Source organism: Sycon ciliatum, chromosome 1 (genome assembly GCF_964019385.1).
Source record: "Sycon ciliatum chromosome 1, ocSycCili1.1, whole genome shotgun sequence".
Lineage (NCBI taxonomy): Eukaryota > Metazoa > Porifera > Calcarea > Leucosolenida > Sycettidae > Sycon > Sycon ciliatum.
In genome coordinates this window covers 144739-170603 of record NC_088643.1, presented here as the reverse complement: position 1 = coordinate 170603, position 25865 = coordinate 144739, and the positions used below count along the sequence as shown (strand labels likewise).

At 48.4% G+C, this 25865-nt stretch overlaps 1 protein-coding gene across 1 annotated transcript in view; it reads left to right on the top strand.

Annotated features, from left to right (window-relative positions):
- The window catches only part of LOC135809439 (Golgi apparatus protein 1-like), a 42423-nt gene that overhangs the window by 12595 nt on the left and 3963 nt on the right, over window positions 1–25865 (top strand). Inside the window, exons 8-21 of the mRNA XM_065322792.1 lie at window positions 1625–1752; window positions 3853–3954; window positions 5804–5996; window positions 7256–7393; window positions 9216–9311; window positions 9907–9969; window positions 11225–11326; window positions 12262–12362; window positions 13465–13588; window positions 15106–15508; window positions 16744–16889; window positions 18897–19001; window positions 20471–20581; window positions 25066–25186. Of these exons, the coding sequence (XP_065178864.1) occupies window positions 1625–1752; window positions 3853–3954; window positions 5804–5996; window positions 7256–7393; window positions 9216–9311; window positions 9907–9969; window positions 11225–11326; window positions 12262–12362; window positions 13465–13588; window positions 15106–15508; window positions 16744–16889; window positions 18897–19001; window positions 20471–20581; window positions 25066–25186 (1933 nt within the window). The remainder of the gene's footprint in view (window positions 1–1624; window positions 1753–3852; window positions 3955–5803; window positions 5997–7255; window positions 7394–9215; window positions 9312–9906; window positions 9970–11224; window positions 11327–12261; window positions 12363–13464; window positions 13589–15105; window positions 15509–16743; window positions 16890–18896; window positions 19002–20470; window positions 20582–25065; window positions 25187–25865) is intronic.

The window sequence follows — 25865 nt, the reverse complement described above, 5'->3', positions numbered from 1 at the left end:
GGCATGAATAACTATGCAGTTGGGTAGTGCGACAACAAGGCATGAATAACTATGCAGTTGGGTAGTGCGACAACAAGGCATGAATAACTATGCAGTTGGGTAGTGCGACAACAAGGCATGAATAACTATGCAGTTGGGTAGTGTGGCAACAAGGCATGAATAACTATGCAGTTGGGTAGTGTGGCAACAAGGCATGAATAACTATGCAGTTGGGTAGTGCGACAACAAGGCACGAATAACTATGCAGTTGGGTAGTGTGGCAACAAGGCATGAATAACTATGCAGTTGGGTAGTGTGGCAACAAGGCATGAATAACTATGCAGTTGGGTAGTGTGGCAACAAGGCATGAATAACTATGCAGTTGGGTAGTGTGGCAACAAGGCATGAATAACTATGCAGTTGGGTAGTGTGGCAACAAGGCATGAATAACTATGCAGTTGGGTAGTGTGGCAACAAGGCATGAATAACTATGCAGTTGGGTAGTGTGGCAACAAGGCATGAATAACTATGCAGTTGGGTAGTGCGACAGCAAGGCATGAATAACTATGCAGTTGGGTAGTGTGGCAACAAGGCATGAATAACTATGCAGTTGGGTAGTGTGGCAACAAGGCATGAATAACTATGCAGTTGGGTAGTGTGACGACAAGGCACGGGTTTACAGTGCATGCATCAAAATGTTGATCCAATGAAATTAAGATTATGCTGAAATGGACTGAACTGTGGGTGTGCTGGAATTTTCACACGGCTGTAGCGGAACTTTTTTTGCTGTCCTATTAATTTTGTAAAAACTTCTCTCTGCTACGCTCGTACTGTGAGTCGTAGTTGTTGGACATCACTTGAATACTGACTTTACTGCTCTGACGAGTGAAATGCACCGTCTTTATTACTGTATACACCACCATTGGGCAGTGCACGACACTGTCTGGCTCTGTAGCTAAGCTAACACAAACACCTCCCGGGACTGTACGACCACGCTGAAGTGTTTTTATGTTGTGTCACCGGACACACCGGCATTCCTGCCTTTTCATCAAACCACACGGCTAGACTCTCCATAGCTCGTTGTGTGTCTTGCACTGTGTGTATATGTGTGTGTATGTGTGTGTGTGTGTGTGTGTGTGTGTGTGTGTGTGTGTGTGTGTGTGTGTGTGTGTGTCTGTGTGTGTGTGTGTGTGTGTGTGTCTCGCGATTATGGTCGCACACGTCGTTCTTCTCTTTCTCATTCTCCTAGCTCTTCTTTCATTCTCCTGGGTGTTTACCAACAGCCAGTGTATGCCGGAGTATGTGGTGTGGCGTGTGTGTGTAAAAAAAGGAATGAAAAAATGGAAAAATGAAAAAAATAGGGATTCACTGGCCAGATAAAGCCACTTAAATCAGCATCAGCCTTGCAAGCTGTTGAATGGTGTAATCGCAGCACACGTTGCTATGTCTAACATAGCTGTTCGCTATCATCGCTATCGCGATGAGCAGGTCTGACGTGTGTGTCTTGCACGGTCTGTGTGCTGTTGTGTGTCTTGCACTGTGTGTGTGTGTGTGTGTGTGTGTGTGTGTGTGTGTGTGTGTGTGTGTGCGCGTGTGTGTGTGTGTGTGCGTGCGTGTGTGTGCGTGCGTGTGTGCATCATGCTAGGTGCTATCTTTAATCAAGGTTGCCAATCCAGCTAAGAACGTGCATATCGACCACGTCTTGGAGGAAGCATGTCGCCCAGTCATAGACAACGAGTGTCCACACAGTGAGACCCATGAGTCGGACAAGTTGTAAGTTTACAGCCGGCTGTGCCGGTGCATTTCTGACAGTTTCTGTACCATGTACATGTACTGTCGTGGGCATTGACATCTGATGGCATGACCGGGGCCGGTACCCTTACTGCTTTCAGCCCACACTTGCACTGTAGTTCATGTACACACTGTAAACATGGACCACTGGCAGTGCTCACAGCGGCTGCAAGGCCAGCGCCCCATGGCCGCTTGACTTCTCAACGGATTTCAATGTCCAGTACGGTACCAAGCCAGCAGTGGCTCAATGAAGTCTGTCCGCTTGAGTCAAGTATGCCATGGGCTGGGTGCTTGAGTCAAGTATGCCATGGGCTGGGTGCTGCCGTGTAACCCTATACCTGCGAACACCGGCATGTCCACTGGCACTGGTGCAAGGCGCAGCAGCGTTGACTCACTCGACCGGATTTCACCGAGCGGCACTGTGCAAGATCTGCGGTTGAGGTTCATGACAATGCGTGCTTCTTTGCTCTTCTCAAGTCTGAAGAAAATGTTGAACGGTCGCTGCTTGAATGACGACTACCCCATCGGTCAGTGGTTAGAGCATCACTGGCCTCAAGCGAAGGTCCCTGGTTCGAGTTCTGGTGGTGACGATCAATGTTTCTTCATACTTTTCCCGTTTGAACTCGCTCAGAACTCGCTCAGACTTATGACTGGACACTACATGTAGTGCTTAGTCTTTCTGTGCATTTGCAGTGAACTCTGTCTAAGCCAAGCACTCATGCACTGAACTCTGTCTGAGCCAAGCACTCATCCCCCCCCCCCCCCCCCCCCCTCCCCCTACCAGATGTGATCCTCATGTACAGGTGGTCCAATTATCCAGGAAAAGATTAGTTCAGCAGTTTTCATGGAGACGGAAATGAAATCAACGCAATAAGTATATTGTGTTACTCATTGAACTACCTTTGTCAGTATATTCCTTCTGAAGAGATGGCAACGGAAACGTTCAAGGAAATCCAACCTGTGCGAATGGCGTGTGTTTTGAATGCACACCTTGCTTTACTCATTGCGTTGACTAATATTACCGTACTGGCAATATATGTTGCCGCAGTGAGGCCATGAAGCGTTACATTGGCACATGTTTGCCGCACGCAGGGCGTTACATGCAAAGTCGCACAGGAGCCGTTACACAGGTTTATATTGCCGCAGTCCTTTTTTTGCTATTGCCGCATCACTTTTTTGCTATTGCCGCATAATATTTTTGCTTTTGCCGCATCATTTTTTCTTTTCATCCACATTGAAGGCACAGAAATTCAGTTGCTATCCAACTGTTACAAACCCGACGGCAAAGGGCGACAACGATATCAATAGAAGACTGTATATTTTAACTATCAGAGTGATCTGTTCACAAAAAGATCATCAAAAGGAAAGTGACATAGGGGAAGAGCGCTTCCTCCAAAAACTACTGTCACTCACACAGTTAATGAGTGTACAACATATTACAAAGTCACCGTGGCTACACGTGCTTTCACAGTTTTCAGCAGGGAGTCGTATAGACCCTATAGACCCTATACGGTCTATACGACTCCCTGGTTTTCAGCCTTTCTTTGCAGTGCAAACTGCAATGAAAAGATCGCCGCACCCCGCCGGACGCGCGTTACGAACTCAACGAAAATTTGTCGCACTAGCCTGGTCGCGCGTTACGCCGCACCCCCCTGCGTTACGCGTTACGCGGCAACATATATTGCCAGTACGGTAGTAGAAGTGATAGCCTTTAGTCTTGGATTCTGTGGTCCTCTCTACAATCGTAGGAAAGATGGTTACTGTGGTAGGGTTTACTGAACTTTGAAGGAGTCCTGTATTGAATGTTGTATTTGCATTAGGCACGTAGTTTGATGAGCACACGCACACACCCGTCTTTCGTTGCGTCTTTCATAGCGTCTTTTGCTGCGTCACTCTGTGCTTGTTTGATCGCGTAGCGTTGTTTCTCTTCGTATCGACTGTGTTTGTCCTGTGTGTCTGTGCGTGTGTGCGTGTGTGTGTGTGCATGTACATGTGCGTGCGCATACACGTACATATGTGCGTGCATGTGTGTGCGCGCGCGTGCGTGCGTGTGTGTGTGTGTGTGTGTGTGTGCTTTCACAGTATTGTGCAGTGCTTGATGTCGAAGATTGATGATGAGAAAACACCATCTCAGTGTCGCCGCCATCTTTTCGGTCTTCAGTTCTTCTTCTCCAGGGACATAAAGTAAGTGATTTGTAGTATAGTCAGACCTCGCTTATCCGGTCCTCTTTTATCCGGATCCCTCGCCATCCGGAAGAAAATCGCTGGTTACCTATTTACAACTCGTGGCATGCATACATACAGTATGTGTGTGCGCTTATCCGGTTCCCTGGTCTGATTGTATTAGTTGGACATGTGCAAGTATGCACTTTGTGTGGTGACTGCACAGACACAGTTCAGCTAGGATCACGCACTGATCACAGCTATGGTAGGCATTTAGTATGGGGCATATGCGAGTATGACTACTTGTATGGGGCATACCGTATTTCCGCGCTTATAAAGCCATGGCGTTATATCCGAATATAAGGCCACCCTCACTTACAAAGCCATGGCGTTATACGTGAACAAAATTCAATGTAGAGGAAGTTGCATCCGGCGTTAAAGGTGAGTTCAATTCTTTCTGTGAACCTACAGTAGCGGTGATTCTCTCTGCATGTACCCATCCCCACTGTCTCATGCCCTACCGCCACCACACCTTCACACAAGTTTGTATGCCACCTTGTACACAATAGGTTCACAATTTGAAATTTTCAGGGAAAATTGAAAGTACATGGGTGCTCGACATGAACGTGCAACGGCACCGTACGAGTACTCGAAGTTCATACTCTGCCGATTTTTTGCATGTAAGCGTCTCTCACTTTTAGCGCCATGGCGTTAAAACCGAGGCTTTTTTCTCCAAAAATTTGGTCTAAAACAGCGATGTTTCACCTATAACGCCATGGCTTTATATGCGCGGAAATACGGTGTGCGAGTATGATTACTTGCTAAAATGGCAGTAGCAGGCCAGCTCAGGTTGGGAGAAGAACACCGCTCAGACAATAACATTATGCTGGGATGACGACTACACCGTAGCTCAGTGGTTAGAGCATCGCTGGCCTCAAGCGATGGTCCCTGGTTCGAGTCCTGGTTGGGACGGTCAATTTTCTCTTCAGACTTTTCCCTTTGCCATTTCCTCATCTAGTGAGTACCCAGACAATCACAAGTACTTTGGTTTTTGTTCGTGTCTGTATGGCTCTGTGTACATGGTGCGCTTCTCAAGCACACACACGCACACACACACACACACACACACACACACACACACACACACACACACACACACACACACACACACACACACACACACACACACACACACACACACACACACACACACACACACACACACACACACACACACACACACACACACACACACACACACACACACACACACACACACACACACACACACACACACACACACACACACACACACACACACACACACACACACACACACACACACACACACACACACACACACACACACACACACACACACACACACACACACACACACACACACACACTACTATGTACTACTATGTACAGCTACCCTATCGGGCCACGCCGCTCCCAGAAGCGGGAGACAACGACAAGAAGAGAGAAGAGAAGAGAGAGAAATCGCAAAGTCAACAATATTTGGCATGGCGTTGCAAGTCCTGTGGCCTTGAGAACCGTCTTTCGCAATGCTCGCATTCATGACGGCAGTTGTTCCTGGCTGCACGTGACATCCGTTTCGCACGGTCACAGTGATGACGGCTCAAACCAGAACGAGAGCGGAAAGAGCGGCGACAAACATCACACACACACACACACACACACACACACACACACACACACACACACACACACACACACACACACACACACACACACACACACACACACACACTCACTCACTCACTCACTCTCTCTCTCTCTCTCTTTCTCTCTCTCTGTGTCTTATCACACATCTGTATCTGCATGGTTGGTTTCTGTGCTGCGGTAGCCTAACACCACGCCTGGCCAAGGTTTGTGACAACGACATAGCAGAAGTTTGTCACACACCGACTTCACGTGGTAACGTTGCAGATCCGCCTGCGTTCATTCTCTCCTGCCTGTACCGTGCCGAGGTGAAGAATAATCGTCTCGCCGATAAGGATGCTGCGTCTGAAGAGGGCAGGAGTCCTGAGGGTGGCCAGGTAAGGAGTAAGAGATGCCAGGTAGACGTAGTGTGGGTGTGAGCATGAGTACATAACCTCTCAAGAGTGTGCAAGTCGACTGTGGGTGCTGTCCCGGCAGAATTTCCTGTTGACGTCATTTGTTGATGCAATTCGCACCGTCAGAGGTATCCGTATACCCAGGACGTGTGTGTGGGGGGGGGGGGTCAGCACAGTGCGTCAGTTGCTGCCGATGGTTCCGAAGTAAGGGTGGGCTTGCAGTTCATCGCTGCCAGCCAGCACTCCCTGAACATGCAGATACGGCATTGACGGCGTCTCTCGCTAGTTGCTGCTTTCAGCATTGTCAACGCTGCAATCGCTGCTTCAAGTCCCGGGCTGGTTTTAACCGCCATAACTGCAACCGTGGAAAACGTCTTGCTGCAGCCGATAGGGAATCACTGCCGCTGATCTGCATGCATTGCCCAAAGCGTTTCCGACGACAGCAAGACTTGACGAGGCACCAGAAGTCCTGCCAATGACGGTGCCCTCCAAACTCTGGCCCCCTCCGGGGGTGACATTGCCCAATGGGCAGTCATGCTATAGTAGTAGTAGTAGTAGTGGGTGTGAATATTCATGACAGTCATGTGTTTGTGTGGATGTGAATAGTCATGACATGTGTTTGTGTCGGAGCAAATAATTTATTACAAAATCATGATACTTTTTTAGTCGAGTCACCATGGTCACCCACACAGTCACGCTGCTTCGAGCTTCGCGTACTGTCTGACCTGTTGCTCCAAATCTACTCATATTATTGAGTCATAATCAGGGAGCCGTAAATTACCGTTATTTTACGACTCCCTGGTCATAATCAACAGGAAGACTAAGGCCTCTTTTACGGGCAAACAGAATACAATTGACAGTGGTATGTGTTTGTGTGGGTGTGAATATTCATGACATGTGTGTGTGTGTGTGTGTGTGTGAATATTCATGACATGTGGTATTGGCTCTGTCCACTGGACATAGATCACAGGACACAGTCTGAGGATGTAGACATCTGACATGTGTTTATGTGGTGCTTGTAGTTTATTTTCCTGTCATGTTTGACACCCTGATGCTGTGTGTGTGTGTGTGTGTGTGTGTGTGTGTGTGTGTGTGTGTGTGTGTGTGTGTGTGTGTGTGTGTGTGTGTGTGCGTGTGTGTGTGCGTGTGCGTGTGTGTGTGTGTGTGCGTGCGTGCGTGTGTGTGTGTGTGTGTGTGTACATGGTACATGGTGTGTTGTGACATACATGCTCTACGCATAGGCTATCTCTCGCGAGTGCAAGGCAGAAGTGCACCGCGCATTGGCTAGGCGTGCACACAGCGCCAAGATGAATCCCGCCCTGCAGGAGGACTGTATGGCTGAGCTGGGAAAGCTCTGCGCTGATCCTGGTCCTAACGGGGTGAGTAACTCTACCACTGCAGTGCCACTACACTTTAAATCTCTCTTATACCGTTATACGGGCAGTCACAGAACATGGTATCACTTGCCTGACACAACAACTGAAGGAAAAGCAAACCAAAAGCAAACAAAAAAAATTAAATGTGAAGAAGTGGTTGGTGCGACTTCGGCGATAATTGCCATTTGGAGAATTGTGTGCTGCTCCCTACGTGGGAGCTTGCGCTATTCCTGCCGAATTTTAAAGAAAAAGAAAATGAAACTTGACACCACTAGACCACGGCACTACTGTCGGGCTCCCAAGAACGGCCAGCCATGAGTTTCACCAAGCACAGCATACAGCCAACTTCGCTAATAGAGAGGTTTTGCATTCCGAATTTCGGAATTATTTTCGGAATGTGGCGGCAGCAGTCGAAAAAGTAGTCGAACTTTCGGAAGTGTGGTGGCGAAAGTGCATGGTTTTCCGAAAATGGATTTTCGGCTCTTTCATGTTTGGGAGTGCATATTTGAATACAAAAAAGTGTATTTTTCATGTTTGTATTTTTGCTTTCTGCTGCCCTCGATTATTTGAAATTTTTTCCACGTATGTAGTTTTGATTTTTGCTGGTTTTTGCTGTTCTCGCTGATCTCGCCATGTTGACTAATCTTCTCACACTCCATCACACTCTATCTTCCTTTCGCCATGGAGCCTACTGACAGTACAAGACAGTAGTTCACCAACCTCGTCTTCAGCTGTTGGATCACTTGGTCCAGCATCAGTCCGTCCTCGTCTTCGAACCGCACCCAAATTCAGTTTGACCTGCGCCCTTGGATTTGATCCTGCTCAACCCCTTCGACGCTCTCCATTTTGTTTTGCATGGCAACCCTTGGAAACGAAGTCGAATCAGATTTTCGGAATGCAAAACACTGAAAATACCGTTTTTCGGAACGCGCTTTTTTCGGAAAAGCACAGTCGAAAATCATTCCGAAATTCGGAATGCAAAACCTCTCTAATAACGACTGCGGATATAACGACAATTCGCGAATGACGACAGAATTGCCATGCCCAGAGCAAAGTCCCATCTAACTGTAATGCATATAATGAGACTTCGGGTATAAGGACCCTTTTCTGATGCCCCCCCCCCCCCCCCCCCGCCACCGCCGAGTGTCGTTCTACTCGAAGTTGACTGTACTAATGTATACCGGTGACTCCACTGTGTATAGACTGTAAGACTTCAAAGTACGTGAAACTAAGAATGGTCTAGGCTAGGAGGCTGACCCCCCCCCCCCCCCCTCCCAGTTCTTCGGCGACCGACAGTAGTGTGTTGAACAGCGCTCACACCATACCTGTAGTCCATTTCAAAACTATAGACGCGTACCTAGGCAAAAAACGTTATGCCAGTATCTATACCACATAAAATCTGTGATCACTTTGTGCATAAATTTTTCCAAATTGGGCGTCTGTTATCCAATCGTTTAGAAACTATATGAGAGTAATTGTGGAGCGGACCTGAGCAATATTCCGAAAACTATTCTCAAAAAGTTCCAGCCAAATTTGAAAGATTTCAAAAACACTGCGCGTCTATAGTTTTGAAATGGACTGTAGCTAACTTGTGTGAGTATGAACATTTTTGTAATTCATCAATTTGAAAGAGTGGAAAAGTCCGAAGAAAAAACTATGATAGTCACCACCGGGACTCAACTTCACTAGACTAGCAATAAGCAGTGATGCCAGCAAAGCAGCTGTACCAGTAACCTATGACAAAGGTGGAGTGGTCCATCTAACTAACCCTGTTCCCCTGAACAAACATGTTATTGTTCTTCATGGCTGTATTGTCTCCCTGCAGGACATTCGCTGTCTGAGTGACAAGATGGAAGAGGAGGATGTACTGTCGGACAAGTGCAAGGCAGCTATGCGCAAATGGTCAGCTATTGCTGTCAAGGTACGGCCACTGTCGTTGATTTGCTGGAGATAGGCAGGGAGAGAGAGAGAGAGAGAGAGAGAGAGAATGTGTGTCTGTGTGTGTGTCTGTGTGCGTGTGTGCGTGTGTGCGTGTGTGCGTGCGTGTTTGTGTCTGGATCTGTGATATTTTGTTTACTAGCCAGACTGAGCTGTAGTTGCTGAGCATACATAAGTGGAGGATTTCTGCAATTTTCTGGCTCATGAAGCCTTCATTGACCTTTTGTATAGATGAACCCAAACTCAGATGAACACCGGAAATCAGAATGAATAACTATTGGCAACTCGCCGCTGTTGCCATTAGCAATCGCCCTGCATGTATAGCCTCTGTGTGAAGCTGTACCAGTAGATATGCAGACCCCGATGTTGACTTGCAGCAATGACAGCCACTTTGCCTCAGCGTCTTTGGTGCATGTAGAACACGAGCATGGTGTCGTCAATAACTGACTGACGGCTGTGGTTGTGTGTGTGTGTGCTGTGTGTGTGTGTGTATGTGTGTGTATGTGCGTGTGTGTGCGTGTGTGTGTGTGCGTGCGTTCGTGTGTGCATGTGTTGTTTTGCTACTCTTATCTGCACAGGATGTTCGTCTCAACAGACCTTTGTTCAGGGCTTGTGCTTCTTTGCGTGTCAGCAAGTGCAGGGTGAGTCATCCGTGTCAAGTGTCTGTGTGTTTGTGTGTGTCTACGCATGTGTGTGTGTGTGTGTGTGTGTGTGTGTGTGTGTGTATGTGTGTGTGTGTGCACGCATGTGTGCGTGTGTCATCATGATGTCCATGGGCATGTATGTGCATGGCAAACTCTGCGTACTGGTCGGACACAAGATGATGTGCAAGTGTTTCATTCATGGCTTCTGTATCCGCAATGTATCTATCACCGGCTGTCTACCACACACTGTGTATGTATGTACAGTAAAACCTGGTTTAAGCGATCTCTCGTTTTAGCGACCATCTGCTCTTAATTAACCCTTTGTGTACGGACTGTACAACTTTCGATCCCCTGGGATCGAAACTTTTCAAATTTTCAATCGACCATAACTCAGTCATTCCTGGGTTATTTCCAAAAACTAAAATATGTAGGTCGAAGAGAAAACTCCCAGCTGTCCACTGAAACAATCGCTGAAGCGCTCCGATGTGCGGTTCCAGAGTTACGAAGCTCGAAAGTCGAATCGCGGCAAATGTCGCTCAATAGCCACTTGCGCAGATTTGAATGAGGGATTTCCCCTACATTCTGGGCATGCAGTGATGTAGAAACACGTTCAAAAATAATGGTAAAAGGACTCGTGGGACTTTGTGAATTTTTTGAAGTAACAGCTAGTTGTTACGAGCAAGGAGAGCGAAATGGCTGATACAAAACGACTTCTGTCGGAATATTGGCATGGCAGCTAATACGCTGGGCTGTAGCGCTGGAGTTTTGACCTTCATGGTGGCAAGCGTGGGCTCAATGTGTTCCTCTTGCGACGAGCTTTCCAAGAAGCCCAAGATTGAAAAAATCGTCAAAAGGAGACTAAAGTTATGACCCGGAGAATTATGGAATTCGAGTTGAGTCGAGATGAAAATCAGTCTATGTACATTTTTTCCGTACATAAAGGGTTAACGACCATTTTTCCATGCACAGACAGTTCTACACACACACACTGTGGGACCTGGTTCTAAAGACCACCTGTCTCTAACGACCTTGCATCGTGGGGTGGTCATCGTAGGGTTGTCATCGTAGGGTGGTGGCTTAGGTTTTACTGTATGTCTGTATGCGCATGTGATCTTCTGCGTTTGTTTGAATCCTGTCTCCCACTTTGTGCTCATGCTCCTATCTAAGTGTGTGTCCGTGGGTATGTGTGTGTGTGTGTGTGTGTGCGTGCGCGCGTGCGTACGTGTGTGTGTGTGTTGTGCAATGTGTTTAGGATGTGCCAATGTCCGAAGATGGTGCCATGTCCAAGTGTCTCGTTGATCATGTTGATGACGCTGAGGGTATTTGCAAGGGGGAAATCCTGCGTTTGGCCAAGGTACGCTATTCAACGGAATCTATGAAGAGGCAGTGGTTGTAATGATGTCACCATTACATCATTCTTGTTTGCATAATGCATGGCTGACACTAATGTTGTCATTGCACCGGATGGTGCTCGTTTTGATGGCGTGAACATTGCGCAACACTACAGCCGTGTGTGTGTGTGTGTGTGTGCGTGCGTGTGTGTGCGTGTGTGTGTGTGTGCATGCGTGTGTGTGCATGCGTGTGTGTGTGTGCGTGTGTGTGTGTGTGTATGTGTGTGTATGTGTGTGTGTGTGTGTGTGTGTGCGTGTGTGTGCGTGCGTGTGTGTTGCCAGCTAGTTCGGTTGGTGGGTACACTTATGCCAGATAGTGTTGGGCCTGTTGCCAACGGGCTCGGCTGCTTGAAGGTGTATTGTTGTGCCTACCACCTTTGTTGGTTTCAGGGTTCATATACTTTCTATTTGAAGTATACATACCTGTTAACCATGGACTACTTCTGGCTAGATAAACTCTTGTGTAATCAATGGTGCTAGTGAAGCGTTTATCAGATCCACTCTGATTTAGCCACCCACACTAGTAGTAGTACCAAGTATTACCTTCACTGGGGGCAGGGGTACCTGCAGTTGGATCCCGGGACGGATACCCTGATGCCGTCAATCCTTTTTCTGCACCTTGTCCTCACCCACTTACTGAGGTGTGGTGAGCCCATAAGTGGGATCATTTCAAGTCCACCCTAGTTTGGGGATTTCAGGGGGTGTCGGCCGTTGGGTGGTTCAATGGCCAATTGAGTCATCTTTCCAAGATTCCTTTTGAGTCTCTCTCCCCTCTCCCGGGGAGACCCACGTGACCAGTTTTGGCAGTGAGCAAGTACAAGTAAGTAAGTGTGTGTGTGTGTGTGTGTGTGCGTGTGCATGCGCATGTACATGTACATGTTTGTATGCTGGTGTACAGAAAAAGTCTGCTGATGTTGAGCTGAACTTCCCGTTCAAGTCTGCCTGCAAGAATGATCTACTCACACTGTGTGGTGACCAGCTGTCAGAACTGAAGACCACGTGAGTCCTGGGTCATCACCGACTCATCAGTCACCGTTCGTATTTCTCTTTCTGACTACATGTACTACCCAAGGTCTGCTACAGTGCCTGGCATGTAGGCAGCCAGGTTTTACAAAATTAGAACATGTATGCCATGGCAAAATGTATGGAGAAGCAGATCCTAAACCCAGATTTTTGAGATTTAAAGTGGGTTTTTGGTCCTCAATTTCGGCCCAAATCCGACTTTCAAAAGCCAGCGGGACAGTTTCCGATGAATGGACTGTAGGTGTGTGCCTTTCACGCCATGTCCCTGGCCACGCTTGTCAAAGTCTTGTCCCTGGCCACGCTTGTCAAAGTCTTGTCCCTGGCCACGCTTGTCAAAGTCATGTCCCTGGCCACGCTTGTCAAAGTCTTGTCCCTGGCCACGCTTGTCAAAGTCTTGTCCCTGGCCACGCTTGTCAAAGTCTTGTCCCTGGCCACGCTTGTCAAAGTCTTGTCCCTGGCCACGCTTGTCAGTCTTGTACCTGTACTCGCACGATTACTGCCCCTGGGGCCACTTTCCTTTCAAAGTTCTTTTCAGATGGGGTACTATTCAAGACAGGGCACTGTTTTTTTTCCTCCGTTGCTGCTCCATGTACGTCATCCAGCATAGAATGAAAGAAGGCGCAGAAGAACAGAGCATTGAGTTTAGTGTCAACTATCACGACTCTACAGAAACGGCAACAAGAACTGTGATATTGATCCTTAAAGCCACCAGTGCTATTACAGTAAAACCTGTCAATGCGACCACTCGGATAAGGCGACCACCTGTCCTAGAAGACCACTGAAACCAGCACCAAGGAATGCTATTTCCAGTCAAATGACTCTGGATAAGGAGACCACCTGGTAACAGAGACCAGGTTTTGAAGGTCCCTTGAGCGGCCGTCTTAGACAGGTTTCACTGTATATGGACGAAACCTGTAGTTTTATCCAGTGATTGTTGTTTGATTGTTAACTTTCATTTCTGTCCACGCTCCTGCATCAGTCTCTCTTTTGTTTTGCTGTGTGTGTGTGTGTGTGTGTGTGTGTGTGTGTGTGTCTGTCTGTGTGTTTGTGTCTGCACGTACGCTTGCATTTCTAACAGCACTGATGCTATGCGTTGTCTGAAAGAAAAGACCGGAATTATCTTGAAGCCTGGTGCTCACGCACCATTTCCCAAGGCATCTCCAAAGTGTCAGAAAGAAATCATTCGTCAGAGCCGTCTTGAGGTAAGTGTGTGTGTGTCTGTCTGTGCGTGTACGTGTGTGTGTGTGCGTGCGTGTGGGCGCACACATATGCTTTGAAGTATGTGCATGTGATTTGCATTGTTTTCACATCCATGCCTTTATTGATGTACAGTGGTGTCGGGCGCCGAAGAACTGGGGGTCAGGGTTCTCGGCTAACCCATTCTTATTTTGAGCGAACACAGCAGTTTCGTTCTTATTCGATAGGACAGTCTTACATGTCCATTCATGCAGAGTTATACGTCTGAGTGTACATTATAGTGTACACTACGGTTTCCATTTTTATCTGCAAAACATCCAGCCTACACCGTTCTTAGAAATTGGTGAAATTCTAGTCTGGCCGTTCTTCCGCGGTCCGTTCTTCCGCGGTCCGTTCTTCCGCGGTCCGTTCTTCCGCGGTCCGTTCTTCCGCGGTCCGTTCTTCCGCGGTCCGTTCTTCCGCGGTCCGTTCTTCCGCGGTCCGTTCTTCCGCGGTCCGTTCTTCGGCACCCTACAGTACTGCATCCATGTAATGAATTCAGTTTTGCGTATGCGCACATCTTGCAACTACGAATCTGCTGCGCAACAGCGCTCGCTACTGTTCCTGGCGTGTCACTTGTTAGCGCGCCTTTGCCTCCGCCGGCAAGACTGCCTGTTCTACAGCGCAATTAGGCGTACGTCATCACAATGATTTAAAATTCAGTTTTGATCGGGTTCGAGTCAGCAACGTGGCACATCTCCTTGCCATTCTCAGTTTTGAGTCTTCTCTGCTTTGGCCCGTGCCCGACTTGCAACCTGCTGCATTTATCTTTGTTTGACCCACCATCTCACAACTAACCATTAATATCACATTGCATCAGTCCTACTCCAAGTACAATAAACCTGGTGGTGAGTCACTCATAACTGGTCTGTCTTTCCATTGCGGCCTTATGGCCTTATTGTCCTGCCTTTCCTTTGCGGCAATCACGGCCTCTGGGCTTCTGGCTTCCTGCGCCACTAGCAGCCTCACGTGCTCATACCTACCTTGCGGCAAAGACCAACCAGTTCTCTCGTCACCAGTACTTCTTGCCCAACACAACCTAGCTGTATTTGTATGGTGTATGCCAGTATGCCAGTATGCATGCCGTCTGTGCGCCCTGTATGCTACAGTGCATTTGAAAAATATAGACGCGTGGTTTCAAAAAACCCGTTAGGCCAGCATCTACTATACCACATAAAATGTGTCATCACTTTGTGCAGAAAAATTTCAAAATTGGGCGTTTGTTATCTGATCGCCTAAAACTCTATATGAGAGTAATTGTGAGAAGGACCTGAGCAATATTCTGCAAAAAATTTCAAAAAGCTCTAGCCAAATTTGAAATATTTCAAAAAATACCATGTGTCTATTTTTTGAAATCGACTAAGTTCGTTTTACAGTCAGATTCAGCTTTGTGTGTATGTGCATGTGTTGTGTGTGTGTGTGTGTCGTGTGTGTGTGTGTGTGTACATGTGTTTCGATACACGTGTGTTCTTGCTCTGTGTAGGTGGGACACGCTATACTGAACGTTCCGCTGTTCACTAACTGCAAAGGCGACATTCATCAGTTGTGTCTCGACAAAAATACCGGCCAGGTGTTTCGCGGAGAAGGGAAAGTCATGGATTGCCTTGTCAGCCATCGCGCTAAAATCCAAGATCCTGAGTGCCAGCGTTTGGTGGGCAAGAAAGCACGCGAAATTTTCCTTGCACCGCAGATTGACTTCAAGTTGCAGAAGTATTGTGGAGATCTGATCGCTAAGCACTGCTCTGCTAAAGACCTTGGTGTTCCTGTCAAGGAGTGCTTGCGCAATGTGCTCACCAAGCCCGATGGTGGACCCGATGGTGGATTGGAGGGCTCGCATGAAAAGTGCCGCGAAGTGCTCCACCTCCGTGCCCAGCAGTCTGCAAAGAGTGAGTGTGTTTCTGTGTGTGTGTGTGTGTGCATGCACGTGTACACGTGTGTGTATGTGTGTGTACACGTGTGTATGTGTGTACATGTGTGTGTACGTGTTTCTGTGTATGAGTTTGTGTACTTGTTTCTGTGTGTGTGTGTGTGTGTGTGTGTGTGTGTGTGTGTGTGTGTGTGTGTGTGTGCATGTGTGTGTGTGTGTGCACGTGTGTGTGTACACGTGTGTACGTGTTTCTCTGTGTGTGTGTGTGTGTGTGTGTGTGTGTGATGTGTGTGATGTGTGTGTGTTTCTGTGTATGTGTGTGTGTGTGTGTGTGTACGTCATGTGTGTGTGTGGGGGGGGGGGGGGGGGGGGGCAAAAGCATCACGCCACCACCTACGCAAGTTGGACGACATCCCATGTGTTTTCAGATGTTTCCACCGAGTGAGGTCACAAAGCACATGCCATGCTGTCGTGCATGTAGCATCTATTGAATTCCGGAAATGGCACAGATCTGCTGATGGGAATACAGCTGCACTGCTGCGTGTGTATGCACAGCATAGTACTACAGATCTGCTGCTGGGAATACAGCTGCACTGCTGCTGGGAATACAGCTGCACTGCTGATGGGAATACAGCTGCACTGCTGAAGGGAATACAGCTGCACTGCTGTGTGTGTTTTTTCATAGCAGTGCTCAATGGAATCCGGTCGCGTCACTCAAGTACGCGCCTCGCACCATTTCGCCGCCCAGTGTTCGCAGGTCTCGGGCTGCTCAACGGCCGGCATGGCGTACTTGAGTCACATGACTGGAGACTGGATTTCATTGAGATGTACTGTAGTTTCTCTGCACCCTCTCTCCTCACTACTGGCCCATCCAGCTCAGCAAGACTACTTAAACTCTACATAGGGATTCCAGACAGCGCTGTTTGCTGGTTTTAAATGTTACTTGCAAGTAATTTTGACAGGGGGCCGTGGAAGCAACGCTCCATGATTGCTGCACTGCATCGTTATGCTCTGTGACAGTAGCTTGTACCAGAGTACAGAAATCGGAGTGTTAACCATTATTTGGCTGCCACAAGAATCCAAGACTGGTGTTGTTTCAAATCTTTATTCTCACTTGTTGTTGTTGTTGTTGTTGTTGTTGTCGTCGTCGTTGTCGTCGTTGTTGTTGTTGTTGTTGTCGTCGTTGTTGTCGTCGTTGTCGGCGTCGTCGTCGTGGTCGGTGTTACTACCATCGTTCTCCTTGTGATTGTGTAGGTTGGAAGCTGAAGCCACGTCTTGCCAATGCTTGTCTTGCAGATATTCGAACACATTGTCTTTCTGAATACCAGCAGGCTGAGAAAGAAGCTGGGGCAGACTCTGAGGGCATAGTTATCTCCTGCTTACGCCGCATGGTGACCAAAGTATGTTGATGTGTGCGCGTGCGCTGTGCGTGTGTGTGTGTGTGTGTGTGTGTGTGTGTGTGTGTGCGCGCGCGTGCATGTGTGTGTGCATAAGCATGCATCTCTAATGCGTATATTAAACCATACTTTCGTGATTAGAGCCCTGTAGGTAAATAGTGACCCGTTTCTTTATTAGTGACCCTGTCTCGAACAGCACTCCCATCTCCGACAGTGCCCCATCCCGAACCATGCTCATATCCCGAACCATGCTCATATCTCGAACAATGACCCTTTCGAACAGCGCCCTTGTCTTGGGGCATGCTCGATAGTGCGAATCCGTGGGCCCCGGATCCGGATTCGCCAAATCCGTACATGTTCGATTGTACCAATCCAGATCCCGGTCCCACGGATTCAGATCCAGTCAAGCCACGTCACAGAGCCGGATTCGACGGATTAATTTTCATTGTATCCACAGTGGAGATTGGATGTACAGTCAACTTCGCTAATAACGACTGCGGATATAACGACAATTCGCGAATAACGACAGAATTTCCATGCCCAGAGCAAGTCCCATCCAACTGTAATACATATAATGGGACTTCGGGTATAACGACACTTCGCGAATAAGGACACTTTTCTGATGCCCCGCCGAGTGTCGTTATAAGCGAAGTTGTACATGTAACGACACTCTTTCGGGAGAAAACAATTTGTCGCTATATTCGACCTGTCACCAAACCCGATCTTCACATTTAGTATGCAATATGTATATCAAAATGACAGAAATGTATTGCAGACATGCACGTGCATAATATAATGCATATGGATTTCAGATGTGTATTGTACATGTACATGTGTCTTGCATGCATAGTTCATGACAAAAGTCATGCATAGCAACTACATCGCTGCACTGCTGCAATGACCAGCACACGTGGAGTGACCCAGAGGTCCGGGCATGTGACACAGACATGTCCCATGCATGCCACTCTGCCTGATACAAGAGGAAAGTCGTTATATTCGATGCATTTTCAGGTCTTCGGGCACCAAAAAAGTGTCAGTAAATTCGATCTGTCGTTATTTTCGAGGTCGTTACACCCAATCTATAGTAGGGAGGTTTAGTTCCACGTAATCCGTGTGTACTTTACGTGCGTGTACCACGTGATACTCAGTTTTCGGATTCACGACATACCGTGTATGCATGCTCACCCACTTTCCGCCAGAACGTGGGTGAAAATCAGAAAGGAGCGCATTGTGCGAGCTGTGAGGGTGCGCAGCTGAAGAAGTTTCCGAAGTACGAAATCAAAATATTCGATGAGCTTCTAAGCTTCGTCTTTGACCAGGTTTGGGCCTTTCGCTTCATGCTTTTGTTTGTTCCGTGTGACTAAACACAACATTGCGAACGTGGGTCCATTGCATGAACTTTACGTGTATCACCCACGTTCCCGTATCCGTTACGTGCGACTAAACCTCACTATTGTACAGAAAGGACTTGCTAAACGACTCGGGCAACAGAATTTTGTCGCTAACCTTGATTTGTCATTATATCCAATCTCCACTGTACTCAAAAATCCTAATGTGCGTACACTAGGTCAAGAGTTCACCATAATGCGTACAGATACCACGGAATTGTACGGGATGGGCTGTAGCAACGCGGTTGCAAAGGTCTTCAAACGGATTATCAGTTGTGCACGTTCAATTGTATCTGTCCGATCGAAGTGATCTGGCCGGCGGGGCTCGGGATCCAGATTCCACAATCAATGCAGCCTTAAACAGCGTCTCCATTTTGAACAGCTCTCCCCCCCCCCCCCCCCCATGGATGCCACAAAGCCTGCTCCAGAGCGCAGCGAATCGCCATAGGTCGGGCCTCGTGGTGAAAGAAATACTTCTAAATTTCATCCCAATGCCATTTCGCAGTCGTAGCAATGAAGAGTACAATTGATGCAGACATGGCCACACAACATTACGACGTTATAGAGTTTACCAATCAATCAATGTTTACTTGTGTTGTTGGTGTTGTTGTTGTTGTTGAAGGTGAAGTTGGCTGATGATTGCAAGAAACATATCTTGAAGGATGCCCGCTTGGCGGCGAAAGACTATCGGTTGAGTGCTCGGCTCAAGCATGTGTGCCGAGAGGAGGTATACTATAGCAGCATTTTTTTCTCTGCGTGCATGTGCGTGTGTGCGTGCGTACGTGTGTGTGCGTACGTGTGTGTGTGTTTGTGTGTGTGTGTGTGTGTGTACATGTGTGTGTGTGTGTGTGTGTGTGTGTGTGTGTGTGTGTGTGTGTGTGTGTGTGTGTACATGTGTGTGTGTGTGGGGGGGGGGGGGGGGGGGTGCTGCGTGCGTGTGCATGCACATGGCTTCACCAGTTGTGTGCATTAGACTGTTATCTGGCGCTAGTCTTGATGTGTTCCATTCGGGTCGTGTCCGCTATCGTTGCTATAAGAGAAAATCTGTGGATCTAGAAGGGACAGTTTCAAATAGGAAATAGGTTGCAAACCGGAATGGACTCAATATTCACTTTCTCTCTTGGTATTTTGATTAGAAAACATATATCACAGTGAGACTACAATGTGTTTTACTCCGAGCCAAAATTTCATGGCTCTGCGATGACCAGAAGCGCCATACCAAGCAGGTGAGTTTTTGACGTGTTGCTTCGCACTGCGACTTGAGTTTTGCGTCTTTCGAAATATCATCTTCTTGTCGCAGGTAAATAGCGGCTCGCCTCTCGCCAATAGAGCACCTTATACCAGTGAAATTAATGGAAGCACACACAAGGCTAATTGTTACTCTGTACTGGCCGTCGTGGAGCGATAGCAATTACCTAATTTCAGAACTCAGAGTGAATTTGACGTGCACTCTAAAACCTTTCCGGTTTGGAGCCACCTCTGATTTGAAGCGAAAAATTGGGCAACTTGGAGGCAATGGGCCAACACAAAGGAGTGGCTCAGTTCGATTGACTCTGGCCTCAGAGCAAACTTCAACATGCCAGTTTCCTTCCACAAACATATTTCGAGTGAACAATCCACGCTGATGATCGGGTTGGGTCTATACAACTTTGGCTGTCAAACCGTTCCGGTATCGAACCGTCCCCTCTACATCCAGTGCATTTGCAGGTGTGTGTGCTTCTCTTGCGACTGGCGTACATGGCACACGGTACATGGCACGTTGTATATGTGTGCGCGCGCATGTGTATGTGTGCCTGCAGGTGTGTGTGTGTGTGTGTGTGTGTGTGTGTGTGTGTGCGCGCGCGTGTGTGTGTGCGTGCGTGTGTGCGTGCGTGTGTGTGCCCCAACCAAGAGTGTTCGTCTGTGTCTGCGGCCGCGACTTTCGCCGTCCGAATGATTTATCCCGACACAAGAACTTCTGCCTCGCCTAATAGCTATCATCGCCTTCGGCGATGGGCTTTCCAAAGGTCCAAAGGTGTGTGTGTGGGGGGGGGGGGGGGGGGTGCTGCTGCTGCTGCCACTATAGCTACTGGTGCTGAGCAATTCTATTGATGCGGGTAATGTGAAGATACACATGTTGCTGCTGCTGTTGTTGTTGTTGTTGTTGTTGTTGTTGTTGTTGTTGTTGTTGTTGTTGTTGTTGTTGTTGTTGTTCAGGTTATGGAGCATTGTGGCGAAGAGGGCGATCACAAAGATGGCACTGTCCTCAAGTGCTTGCGTCAGAATCTGAAGAGACTCCGCGAGGTGAAGTCAAGTGAATGTCTGAAGGTAAGAAGTGACGTCGGTACACGGCATCCCTCAAGGTCCTGGTCTTCTAATGAAACAAACAAACAAGCGAAAACCTTGTCCGTATGAAAAAATGTGGCTGTACCATTGCACAGAAGGGCAGAAGTGGTCACGACTGAGTTAAACCTTATGTTATCACTCCCCCCTCACGTGACCGCGGACTCCTGCATATACACTCACACAATAACCACACAACTGTTTGGGGATAGCGCGCTTATTGTATTATGCCAAACATGACACGCTGAGTCCAGCTTGACTCAGCTGAGTCCCTAACTGCAATTTACTGCTCTAACATGAAGCCGTGCCTGGAAGAAGGGAAAGAGCGAAAAAAGAAAAAAAATTCTGGCCTTCTGCAAGCAATAGCAAGTAATGAGTGACGGCTGTGTAAAGTCCCACAACCATGCAGTCGACCGGATGATGGTGAGTGTCCGGCACACATCTTGCTCGCTCTGCTGCTCCACCTGCGCATACCTGATACGGTGGTGCGCTTACGGGCGGGCTGCCTGGGCCCCAGATGCCTCCTTGATGCGTCACGGAGTGCCGTCGAAGCACCTGTATCACTTCGGTGATCCAAATGCGAATGCAGCCTTGCCGGTCGCCCGCCGGCCTGCCGCCTACGCGACCAGCCTGAGACTGGCCCTGCCGCATTTGGCGCTTCTAAACGCTGCGATCCAGTAGACAGCTCACTGGGCTGCCGAATACGTGACTGGCTTGAGGACAGTTCCATACTGGGCAGGGCGCCGAGCTCAGGTCGCACGCCGTGGCGGCGTGAGCTGGGCGCGGTGAGGGTTGGTGATAACTACAGTTTCCTCCTTCCTCCTCCGGAAACTTCCATCATTGGCCTTGGTCATGACTGAGTTAAGGTAGCAGTCTACCCAAAACCTACCCCGACGCGCGTTTTCGTTCATAACTCAAGAACACCTTTATAGATTCTCTTCAAATTTCAGCCCTCACCATCGTCTACACGGATTTCAAAAGCGTCGACCTTCATTTTGAAAACATGGTGGCCGGCCGCGCTACCCGTAGTCGCACGTGCCCACCGCGTGTCTTAGCGCGAGCTTCGAGCTAAAGATCATGTCGCCCACTCATTTTCCTGTGTTTCCCCATTTCTTCGAACTCGCTCAGCTTTTGTTTCGCTCGCGCTCGTGCTTCAGCTCCACGCTGTAGTCTGAGTTTAGTTCTCTTGTCTTCTTCCAGCAGAATACTGCAAACTCTACAGCACGTCGAGCTTCTCCTAGAAGAGTTTCTTTTGCGTCGAGGCAGACCGTCGATCGTTTCAGTCCTATCTTACCGTCGTCTCATGAGCGCCCGAAAGCAACAGTATCTATTTTCTTGGCGTTCCATTTTCTGGCGAACTCATTCACCTACTACTTCTTCCTTTATGAAAGCTCCAGGTGGCTGAGTTCTCCCACTAGCGACAATCATGCCTTGGAAAAGAACAGGATATTTCTAAGGTATATACAGCCAGTGCAGTGATGTCAGTGTACTGCACTGCAAAAATCACCTGCATGTACTCCGCGTAGTTGTTGTTTGTTTTGTCGAGAAAGAATCCCTTTCGCACTCGCGCGGGCCGCGAGGGCGCAGCACGGAAACGGGTCTATTGAATTCATTTCTTGGTCGATTTTGACAACCAATACGTCGTTGTTTTTCTTTTTTCACTGGCTATCCTTTCTCCGCTTCCGAATTGCGATGCCGTCCACCTGTAAAGCCTTGAAGTGAAACGAGTGGAGGCCGGTTTCGGAGGTAATTTTCGGCCAAACAGCAATCAAATCGAAAAATTCGAAGCGGACGATCTGTTGGAATCTATCGAAAGAAGACGTTGGTCCATAAAAAATCTTTGGAAACTACACCGTATGAACCAAGGAATTACGGTAAGTTTGAGAATTTTGGTACATTAGCTGTACGCTGATTGGTCGATTAGCGCGACCGTTGAGAAACGGGCCAGTGACGCTTTGTACAGCGTTGGTGAGGGCTGAATTTGCAGCATTACTTCCTGACATGTACCGGATGCTAAAAATGATATAATAGTGTATATCACCACCCTCAATGAGTGGTAGAGGTAAAAGTTCAAAAATGGCGTCTATCGAAAAGAACCCGCACCACCTGATGCACGGTATCATTAGCTACTGTGACTCAGGTCGGTCATGTCTTACCACATTTCAAGTAGTGGTGTCATAGCTATCCAATGAACCTCTAATATCAAGCCCAGTGTTTGCAATTGTGATGCAGCAGCTGGCTGAATTTAGCAGAACAAAATGCGGCCAAAAAGTAGTCTGAATATTTCAGGTAAAAACTGATTATCAATGGAGTCCTATCATCCAAACCTGAGGTTCATCGGATAGATAATTTCTTTCTAATGCAAAGTGACCTATCAAGTGCTTGTAGAGGATGAACTGTTCTTGAGTTATGCTGCATCAAGTGAGCCCCGGACATCTAAAAAAGAGACAAAAAGTGTAGTCAAAAGCACATCCCAAATGCGTCTGCTCCATAAGTACAACCTTCTTTCTCCATAGCAGCATCAACAAATCACTTCTTCTTGGCCCTGCACCTTTTCCTGGCTTTCTTCTCCTTCTCAGTGCTCTTTCTGGTGCAATGGTACTGTTTCTTGCTGTCCAATTCTCCCAAGGCTGCTGATGTGTAGGCTGCCGGCTGCGCTGAAGCTGTAGTGTTGATCAGACAGCTGTCCCCGTGGCTGGCAAACCAGGTATCAAATTCGTCCTGGCTGATCTTCTGTTTCTCAAGCTTTGACGACCAGTGAGAACAGGCAGGGGCATGAACGGGACAAAATCTCGACATCAATAATTTTGCCCGTATCAAAGGCAATCACACTTTGCACTCCATACAGTGAGCTGCATCCGCGCCGCATGTTGACAACGATGTCCTTACATCCGTCCTGTATAGCGTTCTCTGCCACTTTGGTCAGCTTTAGTCACTACTGCCTCGAAACGTGCATCACAGTGGCCAAAATACGACTTGCGAACCATGGGAGGAGGCAGATCCAGAATGCCACACATCTTGGTCACGAACCATCTATGCATGAAAAAACACGAAAATCGGGAAATGAGTAGGGGGGGGGGGGGGCGCAAACAGAGTAGGGGGGGGGGGGGGGGGGCGCTGCGCCCCCCCCCCCCTCCCCCCCCCCCCCTTTGGCTAGAACCCTGCAGTTGACACATTGAGCAGATCAGGCGTAAAGTGCACACTCTCAACATATGCGTTAATGACTAGACTGATGACTCTTGATCAAAGTTGCCAATGTTGAGATCCAGCTCAGCTGTCTGGGATCCTGGAAGACCTTTAATCCCGTCTGGACCCCGGACCTGCAGCACCTTGACGTGGAGAGATGTGTTTGTAGAGGCGCGAGTAAACAATTTTTTCTTGGATTTTTGAGGTTATACTAGGCAGAGCCCCTGAGGCCATACCCGGTCAAAGGCTTTGCTCAGGTCAAAAAAGCAAGCTGTAACGTGCTTGAAGGTGTATTGTTGTATCTGCCACCTTTGTTGGTTTCAGGGTTCATATACTTTCTATTTGAAATATACATACCTGTTGACCATGGACTGCTTCTGGCTAGATTAACTCTTGTGTAATCACTGGTGCTGGTGAAGTTTATGTGAGATCCACTCTGATTTAGCCACCCACACTAGTAGCAAGTATTACCCTCACTGGGGGCAGGGGTAACTGGTAACTGCAGGTGGATCCCGGGACGGATACCCTGATGCCGTCAATCCTTTTTCTGCACCTTGTCCTCACCCACTTACTGAGGTGTGGTGAGCCCGTAAGTGGGATCATTTGCAAGTCCACCCAGAGTTTTGGGGATTTCAGGGGGTGTTGGGCGGTTCAATAGCCAATTGAGTCCTCTTTCCAAGATTCCTTTTGAGTTCCTCTCTCCCCTCTCCCGGGGAGACCCACTTGACCAGTTTTGGCAGTGAGCAAGTACAGTAGTGTGTGTGTGTGGGGGGGGGGGGGGGGCTGTGGTCGGTGCTGCCGCTCTACTCGTGGATTCCAAATCCATAGCTGCCAAAGATGGTTCTCTCGTCGTGCCGATTGAACGTGGTCCCTGATCTCTTGGCAGACTGCCGACTTTCTGCCGTCGCTCGTCGTTTCCATGTTGTCGGCCCCGCATGGGGACACGTGACCGTAATGGCAGTGTTTACCAGGACAAGGTGTGTGTGTGTGTGTGTGTGTGTGTGTGTGTGTGTGTGTGTGTGTGTGTGTGTGTGTGTGTGTGTGTGTGTGTGTGTGTGTGTGTGTGTGTGTGTGTGTGTGTGTGTGTGTGTGTGTGTGTGTGTGTGTGTGTGTGTGTGTACAGGGTGTACATGAAGTAACAGTATGTGTGTACATCCGATAGGCGGTCAGCCTTTGGGTCATCCTAATAAAGTTATTATTACATGGTGTATATATGTGTACATGTTGTGAATATGACTGTATGTGTTGTGTTTGCTTGTTTTGTTGATGACGCTGCACTGCAGGAGGTGATCAACCTGGTTGTTCTGGTGAAAATGGACATTCACACCGACCCCACGCTATTCCAGACATGCATTGGTGATCTGAGGAAGTTCTGTGCACTCGTCAGGCCGGGCGATGGACGCTGTAAGAATACACCACCATCACCAGCACCACCACCACCACCACCATCACCACCACCACCACCATCACCACCACCACCACCACCACCACCACCACCACCACCATCACCACCACCACCACCACCACCATCACCACCACCACCACCACCACCACCACCACCACCACCACCACCACCACCACAACCATCACCACCACCACCATCACCATCACCACCATCACCATCACCACCACCACCACCACCACAACCATCACCACCACCACCATCACCATCACCACCATCACCATCACCACCACCACCACCACCACCACCACCACCACCACCACCACCACCACCACCACCACCACCACCACCACCACCACCACCACCACCACCACCACCACCACCACCACCACCACCACCACCACCACCACCAACCACCACCGGCATAGTCTATGCATACGTGTACAGTGTATGCTGGTGCTGGTGTTTTGGTGGTCAATATACTGTACTGTAAACTGTGAAATTATTGCCATGGTCTAATTTCTGCGAAATTCGCGACCGCGTGGAAATCGCGAAATTTAGACAGCGTGAAAAGGCGATCCATGAAAGCAAGAGTAGATAAACAAGAGTATGCAACTCCCGGATCCGCGCGGATGGGTTGGGCCACGGCGGAATTTTTTGTTGCCGTAATCTTTTCGACCA